This window comes from Ranitomeya imitator, chromosome 1 (genome assembly GCF_032444005.1).
Source record: "Ranitomeya imitator isolate aRanImi1 chromosome 1, aRanImi1.pri, whole genome shotgun sequence".
NCBI lineage: Eukaryota > Metazoa > Chordata > Amphibia > Anura > Dendrobatidae > Ranitomeya > Ranitomeya imitator.
The window spans coordinates 6055712-6069841 of record NC_091282.1 but is presented as its reverse complement, the minus strand read 5'-3'; the positions used below and the strand labels follow the sequence as shown (position 1 = coordinate 6069841).

At 44.5% G+C, this 14130-nt stretch overlaps 1 protein-coding gene across 2 annotated transcripts in view; it reads right to left on the bottom strand.

Annotated features, from left to right (window-relative positions):
- Positions 1-14130, bottom strand: part of ARHGEF39 (Rho guanine nucleotide exchange factor 39) — a 58478-nt gene that overhangs the window by 20829 nt on the left and 23519 nt on the right. For both annotated transcript variants that reach the window (XM_069745644.1, XM_069745643.1), the window contains exons 2-5: positions 6871-6995; positions 6602-6696; positions 6370-6490; positions 5570-5688 (exon numbers count right to left, since the gene is read on the bottom strand). In XM_069745644.1, coding sequence (XP_069601745.1) covers positions 5570-5688; positions 6370-6490; positions 6602-6696; positions 6871-6987 — 452 coding nt within the window. In that variant the 5' untranslated portion in view covers positions 6988-6995. The remainder of the gene's footprint in view (positions 1-5569; positions 5689-6369; positions 6491-6601; positions 6697-6870; positions 6996-14130) is intronic.

The window sequence follows — 14130 nt, the reverse complement described above, 5'->3', positions numbered from 1 at the left end:
AACTGAAATGGCTGTTGCCAAAAAAACTATTTTTATAAAACATTAAGCTTAAGATTAAAAGGGGTGCCCAAACTTTTTCATATAACTGTACATCACACAGAGAACAAGACCAGCACATCCAAGCTAGTGTGAAAAGGCGCCAACCAAAAATGCATAGAAGTTGAAAAACGATAAAGGTTGCACCATTTACCGAGAATGATTACTCTAGAACATTGAAAATCCATTACTGCCATAGAAAAAAGCCCTGTATAATGTACACATGAAATATTTATCTGAAAAAATTGCTATGAAAAAAGGAAGGTACTTCGCGCATAAATTGGCCAATATATGTGAGCCCAATTGCCACGTCAAGGCGTCCTTCGTAATTGGGTCCCTGCCCTGTTTTGTCACCTCTCCTGGGCAAAAAAAGCCTACAATTTATGGGTCAGGAGTGGACCAGCTAACTCCTTAAAATCACATGTGGCTTTTAGGAGTGGGAGTGCACATGTCCAAAAAGGCTTAATAGAAATAGAGAACAAGACCAGCACATCCAAGCTAGTGTGAACAGGCGCCAAAAAAAAAAGCATACAAGTTGAAAAACGATAAAGGTTGCACCATCATTTACCAAGAAGGATTACTCTAGAACATCTAGAGTAATCATTCTTGGTAAATAATGGTGCAAGCTTTATCGTTTTTCATACATCAGATAGGACACTGAGCCTGCTGTATAAACATCACATAGGAGACACTGAGCCTGCTGTATATAAATCACATAAGACCCTGAAAATGCTGTATATACATAACATAGGAGACACTAAAGATGGAGTACATACATAGAATCCTAGAATGGTAGAGTTGGAAGGGACCTCCAGGGTCATTGCGTCCAACCCCCTGCTCAATGCAGGATTCACTAAACCATCTCAGAGAGATGTCTGTCGAAACTGTTTGAAAACTTCTATTAAAGGAGAACTCACCACTAGGCTTGAGCGAAACGGATCGAACAAATTCAAAAGTCGCCGACTTTTGGCAAAGTCGGGTTTCATGAAACCCGACCCGACCCTAGTGTGGGATCGGCCATGCGGTGGGCGATCTTTGCGCCAAAGTCACATTTGGCGCCATTTTTTCAGCCAATGAAGGAGCGTGGGCAGAGTGATGACATAGGTCTTAGGGGCGTGCACGCCTATCGCCATCTTCTCGCTTGTGCGCTGTAGCGATTTGCAATGTCAGGGACGGAGAGGGAGAGAGAGAGAGAGAGAGATTTCCCATTGACTTTGCATTGGGTTTCGTGTTTCGGTCGATCCCCGACTTTTCGCGATAATCGGCCGATTTCACTCGACTTTTGAGATAGTCGGGTTTCCCGACTCGACCCTAAAAAAGTAAAAGTCGCTCAACCCTACTCACCACCTCTCGTGGCAGCCTGTTCCTCTCGATCACCCACACTATCAAAACATTTTTCTAATATCTAATCTGTATCGTATCCCTTTCATTTTCATCCCATTGCTTCTCGTGTTTCCATGTGCAAATGAGAATAATGATGATCCCTCTACACTGACGGCCCTTCAGATATTTGTAGATGGCTATTAAGTCTCCTCTTAGCCTTATTTTTTTCAAGCTAAACATTTCCAGATCCTTTAACTGTTCCTCGTAGGACATACTCTGCAGTCCGCTCACTATCCTGGTCGCTCTTCTCTGTACGTCCTCCAGTTTTTCAATGTCTTTTTTAAAATGTGCCCAGAACTGGACACAGTGTTCCAGATGAGGCCTGACCAAAGAGGAGTAGAGGGGTATAATTACTTCATGTGATCTAGACTGCATGCTTCTCTTACTACATCCTGTTTGCCTTTTTTACTGCTGCATCACACTGTTGACCATTGTGCAGTCTGTGATATACACTGTGTGCAGAATTATTAGGTAAGTTGTATTTTGATCCCATGATACTTTTATACATGTTGTCCTACGCCAAGCTGTTCAGGCTTGAGAGCCAACTACCAATTAGGTAAATCAGGTGATGTGCATCTCTGTAATGAGGGGTGTTGTCCAATGACATCAGAACCCTATATAAGGTTTGCTTAATTATTAGGCAACTTCCTTTCCTTTGGCAAAATGGGTCAGAAGAGAGATTTGACGGCTCTGAAAAGTCCACAATTGTGAGATGTCTTGCAGAGGGATGCCGCAGTCTTGAAATTGCCAAACTTTTGAAGCGTGATCACCGAACAATCAAGCTTCTTAAGGCAAATAGCCAACAGGGTCGTAAGAAGCGTGTTGGGCAAAAAAGGTGCAAAATAACTGCCCATGAATTGAGGAAAATCAAGCGTGAAGCTGCCAAGATGCCATTTGCCACCAGTTTTGCCATATTTCAGACCTGCAACGTTACTGGAGTAACACAAAACACAAGGTGTGCGATACTCACGGACATGGCCAAGGTAAGGAAGGCTGAAAAACAACCACCTGTGAACAAGAAACATAAGATAAAACGTCAAGACTGGGCCAAGAAATATTTTAAGACTGACTTTTCAAAGGTTTTCTGGACTGATGAGATTAGAATGACTCTTGATGGGCCGGATGGACGGGCCGGAGGCTGGATCAGTAAAGGGCAGAGAGCTCCACTCCGACTCAGACACCAGCAAGCTGGAGGTGGGGACTGGTATGGGCTGGGATCATCAAAGATGAACTTGTGGGACCTTTTCGGGTTGAGGATGGAGTGAACCTCAACTCCTAGACCTACTGCCAGTTTCTGGAAGACAACTTCTTCAAGCAGTGGTACAGGAAGAAGTCGGTATCGGTCATGAAAAACATGATTTTCATGCAGGACAATGCTCCATCACATGCCTCCAACTACTCCACAGCGTGGCTGGCCAGTAAAGGTCTCAAAGAAGAAAAAATACTGATATGGCCCCTTGTTCACCTGATCTGAACCCCATAGAGAACCTGTGGTCCCTCATAAAATGTGAGATCTACAGGGGGAGAACAGTCCACCTCTCGGAGCAGTGTCTGGAGGCTGTGGTGGCCGCTGCACCAATGTTGGTCGTAAACAGATCAAGCAACTGACAGAATCTATGGATGGAGGCTGCTGAGTGTCATCAGAAAGAAAGGGGGCTATACAGGTCACTAATTTTTGGGGGATTTTGTTTTTGCTTGTCAGAAATGTTTATTTCTATATTTTTTGCAGTGATATTGGTTTACCTGGTGAAAATAAACAAGTGAGATGGGAATATATTTGGTTTCTATTAAGATACCTAATAATTCTGCACAGTAATAATTACCTGCACAGATATCCTCCTAAGAGCCAAATCTAAAAAAAAAAACACTCCAACTTCCAAAAATATTAAGCTTTGATATTTATGAGTCTTTTGGGTTGATTGACAACATAGTTGATCAATAATAAAAACTATCCTCTAAAATACAACTTGCCTAATAATTCTGCACGAAGTGTATTAGTATACCAAAGTCTTTTTCACACGTGCTGTTGCTTAGTTCTATACCTCCCATTCTGAAGATGTAATTGTTGTTTTTCTTTCCCAGATGTAGAATCTTGCATTGCTCCCTGTTAAATACCATCCTATTAGTCGCTGACCATTGTTTAAGCTTATCTAGATCCTTCTGAATCCTTTCTCTGTCTTCTCTAGTTTTAGCTATCCCTCTTAGCTTTGCATCGTCTGCAAATTTGATTAGTTTACCTTCACCTCCCTTATCTAGATCATTTATAAAGATGGTGAACAAGACTGGGGCCAGGACAAAGCCTTGTGGTACCCCACTTGTAACACTGGGGCCACGACAGAGTCTTGTGTTACCCCACTTGAAACACTCTTCCAATTGGATGTGCCACCTAACTGTAGCTTTGTCAATCCCATACTTGGTCATTATAAGTATGAAATACTTTTTCAAATGCTATGCTGAAATCGAGATGTACTATATCTACAGCATTTCCCTGATCCACCCAGTCGGTGATTCCATCATAGAAGGAAATTAGATCAATCTAGCTTGACTTGGCTGGCTCTGGTTAATTACTGTATGCTTATCCAAGTGCTTACATACATGCAGTTTAATAATTTGTTGAAAGCTCTTTCCTGGTATAGAAGTAAGGCTCACTAGGCTGTAATTTCCTGGCTCTGGCTTCTTTTTTGAAGATAGGGACATTTGCCCTTCTCCCATCTTCTGGGACTTCTCCTGTTCTCCAGGATTTTTCAAAGATTCTGGCTAGTGGGTCTGCAATTTCCGCTGCTAACTCTTTCAGTACCCGAGGATGTAATTTATCTGGACCAGATGTAAATTCATGTAAATTAACCAAGTGTTTCCTCATCATCTCTCTGTTTATGGATAGAGTAGATTCTTTTTCTTTTTCCTTCAATGGAACCGTGAAAATCAGTTGATGTTACAATTGTTTCTTAGAGAATAAAGACAGAAAATAGGAATTTAAAAGTTGGGCCTTCACATCATTTTTGACCTCTTCACCCTTTTCATCCTGTAAAAATCTTATAGCTTCTTTGACTTTTCTCTTGCTTTTGACATACCCCCAAAATCCTTTTTGCTGCTTTTGGTCTCTCTTGCAAGCCTCATTTCATTACTGGCTTTTAACTCTTCTAAGTCTTGCCCTGCCTTCCCTGCAGACAACATTATATTCTTCTTTAGAAATGCCCCCTATTTCCATTTAATATATATATTTATTTTTTCCTTCTTAACATAACAGACACTGAGCCTAATTTATATACATCACATAGGAGGCACTGAGCCTGCTGTATATACTGTACATCACAAAGGAGACACGGAGGATGCTGTATAAACATCACATAAGAGACACTGAGGATGCTGTATATACATAAGATATACCTAGACTGATGTACACACATTACATAGGAGACACAGACTGCTGTACTTGCATTACATAGGAGACACAGAGACTACTGTATTTACATCAAATAGGGGAGACAGACTGCTGTATTCATTATATTGGAGACACTGAGACTGCTGTATATACATCACATTAGATACAGAGACTGCTGGTTATATCACAATGAGTGAGACAAAAGTGCAGAGCACACAAATAACATCCTGGTGCTGCCAAGCGTCAGGATGTCATGCAGCAGGGCATGCTGTGTGCGAGTGCTCACTTTATTGGAAAAAAATAAACAGGGCCAGCAGCGCGACCACTGCGACCCACAGCTATTTCCAGAGGACTAAATCAAATTATGCAAACAGCCCATGGGAGAAAGGTTCCCCACCCCTGGATTATTGGATGCCAGATTACAGGAGCATTTACTTCATGACTTTGTAAATGGGAAGCTACGAGGTGGTGGAATATCAGATGCTAAATTACAGTAGCACTTATCTCATGACTCGGTTCAGAAGAAGTCCCAGGTTTTGGATTATTAGATGCTGAATGACAGGAGCACTTACAGTGTGACAATGCAGGTGATGCTCCAGGGTTATGGATTATTGGATGCTGGATTACAGGAGCACTTACAGTGTGACAATGCAGGTGATGCTCCAAGGTTATGGATTATTGGATGCTGAATAACAGGAGTGCTTACTTTACGACTTCGTGCAGGAGATGGCTTTGGATTATCAGATGTCAGACTACGGAAGTGCTTACCTCATAACTCTGTGCAGGGGAAGCTCCAGCAGGTTCACCAGGGTTCGGCCCTGAAGTTCTGGACGCGATTCTTGCAACTTCATGAAACGAGAAAACGATTTCTTCTTTTTTATTTCAATCTGGAAGAGTCAAGAAGTCGAGAAAAAGGAAGCTACAGAACTGAAAGAGTGATGTCACCGACAGGGGCGGAGCTACACAACAGAGTGATGTCACCGACAGGGGCGGTGCTACACAACAGAGTGATGTCACCGACAGGGGCGGAGCTACACAAGAGTGATGTCACTGACAGGAGTAGGGCTACACAACTGAAAGGGTGATGTCACCGACGAGGGCAGAGCTACACAACTGAAAGGGTGATGTCACCGACGAGGGCAGGGCTACACAACCGAGTGATGCCACTGACAGGAGTAGGGCTACACAATCGAGTGATGTCACCGACAAGGGTAGGGCTACAAAAGTGAAAGTGATGTCACCGACAGGGGAAGAGCTACACAACTAAAAGAGTGATGTCACCGACAGGGGCGGAGCTACACACGGGGAACAGTGATGCCACCAATGGGGGAGAGGAGGCTACACACGGGGAACAGTGATGCCACCAATGGGGGAGAGGAGGCTACACACGGGGAACAGTGATGTCACAGACAGGGGAGGGGCTAGACACAGGGAACAGTGATGTCAATTCCAGGCGAGTATTACTTTAACAGTTTGTGTGTTCTATTCTACCAGCGTTGGACAGGTTGTGTACGTTTTCTCAGTGTCTTGGTATGTCACTGTCTGCAGAGTTGGTGTGGCGGAGGCACCTGTACTGCCTGCTTTGTGGCTCCTATGCAGTCGGCATGTTTCTTGTAGAGGTGCAGATACTGGGAGAAGTTGTGGAATCCGGAAGACATCATATTATGCTCCAGAGACATAAGCAGAGTCCTGGAAAACACATGATGGCCATCACCAGTCTGGTCCACTGGTATGAGACTGGAGCGGTGCACTGCAGAAACTCATCACCCCCACACGTCACAGCTCCCTTCCTCAGCTCACCTGTTCACCTTCACTATAGTGGGGATGGTGCCGCAGATTCCCTCCTGGGCGAGCTTAATGTTACCGCAGCGAGCTCTGAAGACTTCATCGTAGAACTGGTGGAGACAAGACGATAATAAGACTACAGATCTCAGCCACATATGACGTAATGTCTGAAGGCTATGTCGGCTGTATAAGAGGCTGATATCAGTCACATACGTGGTACATGGGGCGAGCCAGTCCTCAGTGTGACCAGTGAGGTGGGTGGTAAGACAGCAGTACCATGGTACCTTGGTGATCAGCTCCAGCTCCTCCACGTACGCTCGCTCAGTCTCCAGCAGCTCCCGTGCCGTGCACCCTCTCTTCCGCTCCCAGCGACGTCTTTGATCCCGAACTGGCGATTCCATTATTGCAGCTGTCAGGAAATATGAAGAATTTCTTATTATTTCAATGACACATACAGAGCTCTCAGCTGCAGTTTCTTCTGCCTGCATGTGCCTGTGTACGATTTCACTCCCCCCTGCTATACAGCTATAATGTGAGACCAGCGTGCTAGCAGCCCTCACTGATGAGTTTTATGGACTTAAAATGAAAGCACATGGAAAAAACCAAGGTTTCTTTGTCCTTGCAAATGTAAATATCATAGCACCGATTAATGATAGAAGTGGGTCAAATACATTTTTGGCATATGCCTCAGTAGAAATACCAGCCAGTGATTTTTCTAGGTTCCAGAACCAGCACAATTGGGAAACAGATTACTACTTAACCGGGTCACCCAGCTACCCCACGTTTATACTTAAATGAACCCACATGTCACGCTGAGCATAACGTCTTTCTAAGGCTACGTTCACATTAGCGTTGTGCGGCGCAGCGCCGGGCGCAGCCGCGGCGGCGCATGCGTCATGCACCCCTATATTTAACATGGGGGGCCCATGGACATGCGTTGTCTTGCGTTTTGTGACGCATGCGTCATTTTGGCGCAACTGTCAGGGCGCAGAGGACGCTGCATGATGCAGTTTTTTCTGCGCCAAAAATCATGCAAAAATGAACGCATGCGTCACAAAACGCCGCGTTGTGCATGCGTTGTGTCGCCGACGCTGCACTGCACAACGCAAATGTGAACGTAGCCTATGAGGTTCATACACCGAGATATGTGGGATTTTTTTTTATATAATCACGAAAGAGTGCATTCCATAGCTCTGCCCACCCCATGAGATCATCTGGGGAGGGACCCTTCTTTTTGTGCCAAGGTATAAAACTCAGAGGCCAAGACAAGGGGGGGGGGGGGTCTTTTGCCGGGGGATTCGGCTTTGACAGGCTGTGCAATCTGACCTGATGATTTGGGGAAGGTCCCCACCCACCACCACATGGCATACTATTGAATGATATGAAATAAATGTAAGTTGATTTTCACCTTTAATCCCTGTTATTTTTGCAATTGTCTGAACATACGATACTTGTCTTTTATAATATCTTTTTACCCTATTGTAAACACTGCCTACCTTTTGGTGTAAAATATATAAAATTACTAGCTTCGTTTCTCTTTGCTCTATAACGTACTGTCATGTCCTCTGAAGTAAAATTATCTAATTGGGTTGGCTCCTGAGCCTGACCCATAACTAATTAAGAAATCGGAGCTGGTGGCAGCGGAATTGTCCAGCGCTTTTGGTGAAATTGGCAGCGACGGACGGCGTTGATAATTATCGTTCCCGCCTGAGTGGGAGTATTTATATCACCCTCGCTGCAGTGTGCCTATTAGCCAGTATGGTAAGGAAGCCTTTCTGGCGACTAATTATCCTAGGTGCAGTACCCTGACTGAGCTGAGGGTAAGGGGTGTACCAGAGAGCTGCAAGTTCCAAACCGGAACTGGGAAGTGGGATATAAATATATCCGCTTTAGAAAAGAACCGGGGCAACCAAACGCCCCCGGTTCATGACATATTGGTGTCAGCAGTGGGGATGATAAAGTTATCCCTCTGTGATTCGTGGCACCAGCCGTGAGCAGAGAGCGAGGCCTTCAGATAATAACCCATGTATAACCAGAGATTATAGCTGCTGCCCCGTGTAATATTGGAGGATTCACAATGGGTCCATGTTATATTACACAGGTAAGTAACAATGTGGAATAGAAGCAAAGTACACACAAGAGCCAGAAATGTGCAGGGTGAGGAGATACCATGGAGACATAGACAGATTTGGGCAGCGACACGTTTTCGTATTTTAGCAATTTACCAAAACATATTCCAGATCGAGTTCTATAATTAATCTGGCCTTAAAGAACTCAATTAGAGGATGGTGCGAGGACACTGGGTCTATTCTATATTATGCTAGACGTATTGTTCAGTACATCCAGAGACATGCACCAATGTTCATATGAGCCTGTATGTGGACTCTTGTCGTATGTTAATTTGTGAAATGCCTGCTGATTACGTATGGTTTCAGCCCCTTGCGCTTTACCAGTTCACACACCTTGAAGGACAAATATGCAGGTTAATGGAACAATAAGGGATTACCACCCCCCAATCCTGTGGGAGACTGTCCTGAATGAGAGCTGTGGAATATAGAGGGCTGCTTCTCTCTGTCGAGAGAGACTCTACAGAACATCAGCAGAGGAACCATGGCTCCAACTGGTTGAATACAGATCTGCTCCACTGCCCTTCACTGAACGCTCAAAGACGTTTGGAGAACCTAGGTTGGGACAATCTCCTCTCTGTGGGTTCCCGCCAAAAGCGGGATGCTACTGGTTGGGGAAGTTGGCCCTGGATACCTTGACCTTGTAGATGCTCTAATCCCTGGCGAGCCAACGGAAGAGTGAGACTCTGTCATTTGCACCATGTTATTTGTTTGCTGGGACTGTACTATATGTTGCTGACTGTTGGCGATCCAATAAAGTATTACGGCAGTATGGTACAGTCACCGTATGTTGTCTCACTAGTATTATGCCCACGGGGAAAGAGTATGGGCGTTCAGTGGGATGAGCCCTGGTCCATGTGGTCTTTCGAAAGACGGCTGGGCCATCAGATAAGAGAACTTGCTGACCCTCGTGTCTCCACAGATGGGTTTAGGAATTGCAGCTCTTTAATATAGAGTTGCCTCTTATTAAAAAGACCAAAAGTACGGTAACTGGACAATTATCTCAGAAGCTCATTAGTAGGCGGCATGGGCTATTGCTTGATTAATCCACCATCAGTTAAGCAGAACGTCCACAACACCATTGGTAGATGATCGCGGAATCTTTCCCATGGTGAAGAAAACCCCTTCACATCAGGCACCGTAAGCTACGTTCACACTAGCGTTGTGCGCCGCTGCGTCGGCGACGCGACGCACAACGCACCGAAAAACGCGTGCAAACGCACGCAAAAACGCTGCGTTTTGTGACGCGTGCGTCGTTTTTTGACGAAAATCGGACGCAAGAAAAATTCAACTTGTTGCGTTTTCTTGGTCCGACGCTAGCGTCAAAAAAGACGCACGTGTCGGAAAACGCAACAAGCAAAAATGCATGCGTCCCCCATGTTAAACATAGGGGCGCATGACGCGTGCGTCGCCGCTGCGTCGCCCGACGCTAGCGCGACGCACACTAGCCGAACGCTAGTGTGAACGTAGCCTAAGTGAAGACCACTCTCCAGAAAGTAGGTGTTTCTTTATCTAAGTCCACCATAAAGAGAAGACTTCATGAGAGCAAATACCAAGTGCTCACCGCAAGATGCAAACAATTAATCGGCCTTAACCTCTTCACCCCCAACCCTGTTTTCACCTTTGACATACTTTTATCTCAAAAGTTGTGTGGGCTCATATGCAGAGCCCGCATCTTTTCCTGCACTTGATGGCTGATTTAACTGTAGAACTTGTTGTGCAAGTTATCCCGAGTACCCAGATACCCCATAAGTGGGGGAAAACTACTATATGGGTGCACGGCAGGGCTCAGAAGGGAAGGAGCACATTTGAGTTTTAGTTGGAATCGATAGCTGATGCCATGTCATGTTTGCTGACTCCCTGATGTACCTAAACAGTGGAGATTCCCCACAAGTGACACCATTTTGGAAACTACACCTCTTGAGGAATTCATTTAGGGTTGTAGTGAGCATTTTTAACCCTTAGTTGATTCACAGAATTGTACGATTTTCACTAGAAATGTTGCATAGCCAAGTTTTTCATTTCCATAGGGGTAAAAGGTGAAAAAAAAGGTACACTTTGTTGTGCAATTTCTTGTGAATACGTCAATCCCCTTCATGTCATCGGGAAATACTTTTGTGTCACAGTGCAAAGCTCAGCAGAGAAAGAGCACCATATTACAGTGCAGATTTTACTGTCATGGTTTGTGGGTGTCTTGACCCACTGGGAGAGCCGATGAGGTACCAGAACAGCAGAACCCTCCATAAGTGACCCCACGCATTTTACAAACTACACCTCTCAATGAACTCATCTAGGGGTGCCCAATACATTGTAGTGCCCAGCTCATGCTTCTGGAGACCTGCACCCTGTAAATTAGGTGGATCTCCTCGCTACATTACTGACAAACATGTGGAGGATAGCAATGGTTTAAGCATAATATGGGGCTCAGGAGGACTTCGGAGAGAAAATTTTGCTGGAGGTCCATTTGGAAGATGGTCGTGGGGGACGACGTCACTTTTTCAGAGCCCTTGTGCTACCAGTAACGTGGAAGCCCCCTATACTTTTGGTAACAGATGATGAGCCTGAGTGGGGACTTGTTTTTTGTGGGTTTAGTAAAAACTTTGATTGGTGGTATTTTAAATCACATTTATCTGGCGCTCTATGCAGAGCCCTTACATTGGGGTTTCCATTTATCTCTCTAAAATATGTGCTTCGGATGAAACCCCCGAGGGATCCATTCACTATAATGAGGCAGCAGTTTTACTCTAAACTCCATGTGGCCTGTTTTCGGCATTGTCCTTCTGCACAAAACTGTGGCAGTCCGCACTTTTATAAACGCCTAAAAAGACGGACACCGCCGGATCACAGGCCAGATGGCGTTGTGTCTCCATCTGCCTCATTATAGGGAATCTTCCGCCGGGGATTTCGTCTGAATCACGTATTTCATAGACTTACATGGAAACCCCGGTGTAAGCGCTCAGCAAAGTATAAATGTGACTGCGATCTTTGGGAGGCAGAATGAACAAATCAGCATCTGGTGAAGAATTGGTTTTATTTTTTATGCCGTTCTTTGTGCAGTATAAGCGATTACGCAACTTTATTCTTCGGGTCGGTGCGATTACAGCAATACCAAATTTATAGCGGGTTTTCAGGCTTGGCTGCTGTCACACACTAAAAGACGCTTTTTATTGCAAAAATAGTTTTTGCATTGCTATATTTTGTGAGCTATAATTTTTCCATATTTCGGCTAACAGTCATGTGAGGGCTTGTTTTGAACTTTTGTGAAGCATCTGTGGGTGCTTAATGCACATCTAGGCAAGTTCCCTGGGGGGTCTAGTTTCCAAAATGGTGACACTTGTTGGGGGTTTCCACTGTTTAGGCACATCAGGGGCTCTCCAAAAATGACATGGCACCTACTAATTATGCCAGGAAATTTTACATTTAAAGAGTGAAATGACGCTCCTTCCCTTCTGAGTCTTGCTGTGCGCCCAAACAGTAGATTTCCCCCACATATGGGGTATCAGTGTACTCAGGAGAAATTGCACCAGAACCTGTCGCTTGAATGGAGCGGTCACCGGAGCGTCGCGAGGAGCAGGAAAGGCAGCAGAAGGGGAGTATATGATGATTTTTTAATTATTTTTAACATTAGATCCTTTTACTATTGACGCTGCATAGGCAGCATCGATAGTAAAAACTTGGTCACACAGAATAAATAGCGGCGGTAATGGAGTGCGTTACCCGCGGCATAACGCGGTCTGTTACCGCTGGCATTAACCCTGTGTGAGCGGTGACTGCGGGGAGTATGGAGTGAGCGCTGACTGCAGGGGAGGGACTAATCGGACTGTGGCCGTCGCTGATTGGTCGCGGCAGCCATGACAGGCAGCTGGCGAGACCAATCAGGGACTTAGATTCCATGACAGAAAGAGGCCGCGACCAATGAATATCCGTGACAGACAGACAGAAAGACGGAAGTGACCCTTAGACAATTATATAGTAGATTTTGTGCTATATGACTTTCTGATTAAAGACATAAAAATACAAATTTTGAAAATTGAAAAGCGTTCACAATTTTCTCCAAATTTCCGTATTTTTAGGAAATAAATACAAGTCACATCACCTCGAAGCCTTCACCTCCCTGACCGGGTAATTCTTACAATTCTGACCACTGTCCCTTTATGAGGTTATAATTCTGTAGCTTCTACAGATCCCGGTGATTCTGACATTGTTTTCTCGTGACATATTGTACTTTATTTTAGTGGTAACATTTCTTCAATATTACTTGTGAAAAAACGAAAATTTTGCAATTTTCAAACTTTTCATTTTTATGTCCTTAAAATCAGAGATATGTCACACAAATAGATAATAAATAATATTTCTCACATGTCTACTTTACATCAGCACAATTTTGGAAAAATGTATATAACTTTTTCAAATTCAAGGTTTTTTTTATTTTTGTATTTAGAAAGTACAATAGAAATAGAACAGGGGGTAAAATACAACTATAAATCACTGCCCAACTGCACTACATTGGGGGTCTAGGGGGGATTTTCCATCAACATCCCCATCAAGCATGTGCTCTTCCATAAGATAGAGAGAGCGGACCACCGAGGACCACCAGTCAATACAGTGCGACGACATCCCGGATAATCTTAGTTGGGGGCTCAGAGTTTTGGAAATCCATCCAGTCCCCCCAATCACACAGCATCTATCCACGTCAGCCGGTGAGAGGACTCAGATGCTCCATGCTAGGAAGCAGAGTTCTCCGCCAGCCATTCCTCCACCCTGGGGGGAGTAGTGCTTATCAGCATCATCGATGATGACGCTGTATGGCGGCTCGTTTTTGGCAGGACAAGCGGTACCATGATTATTTATATCTGTCTTTTTTTATCGCGTGTTATTCCACTTTTTGTTTGGTGGTATGATGATAAAGCGTTGTTTCTTGCCTCTTTTTTTAAAATCTTTTTTACAGTGTTCACTGAAGGGGTTAACCAGTGGCACAGTTTAATAGGTCGGGTCGCTACGGACGCGGTGATACCAGATACATGTACTTATATTGGGGTTTTTTTATTTACATAAATGTATTTATTGGAAAAATATATATTTTTTTTCTGCTTTTAAGGATTTTGTTAAAAATATTTTTACATTTTATAATAGTTCTTTTTTATACTGTCCCAGTATGGGACATCACTGTATTACATCAGATCAGCGATCTTACTGGAAGGAGGAGGCATCTCAGGTGCTGGTCTCAGCAGGCGCTCATAAGCCACTTCCCTGCAGGACCCGGTAGGACCCTGCGGCCATCTTGGGGCAGGCGGTCTCCATGGAGACCATCAGGACGATCTCGTTGCCCTGATGGAAGCGAGCAGGGAGCCCCCTCCCTGCGCGATGCCCCTCTATTTTGCTGTCACTACTGACAGCCGCATCAGAGGGGTTAAATGC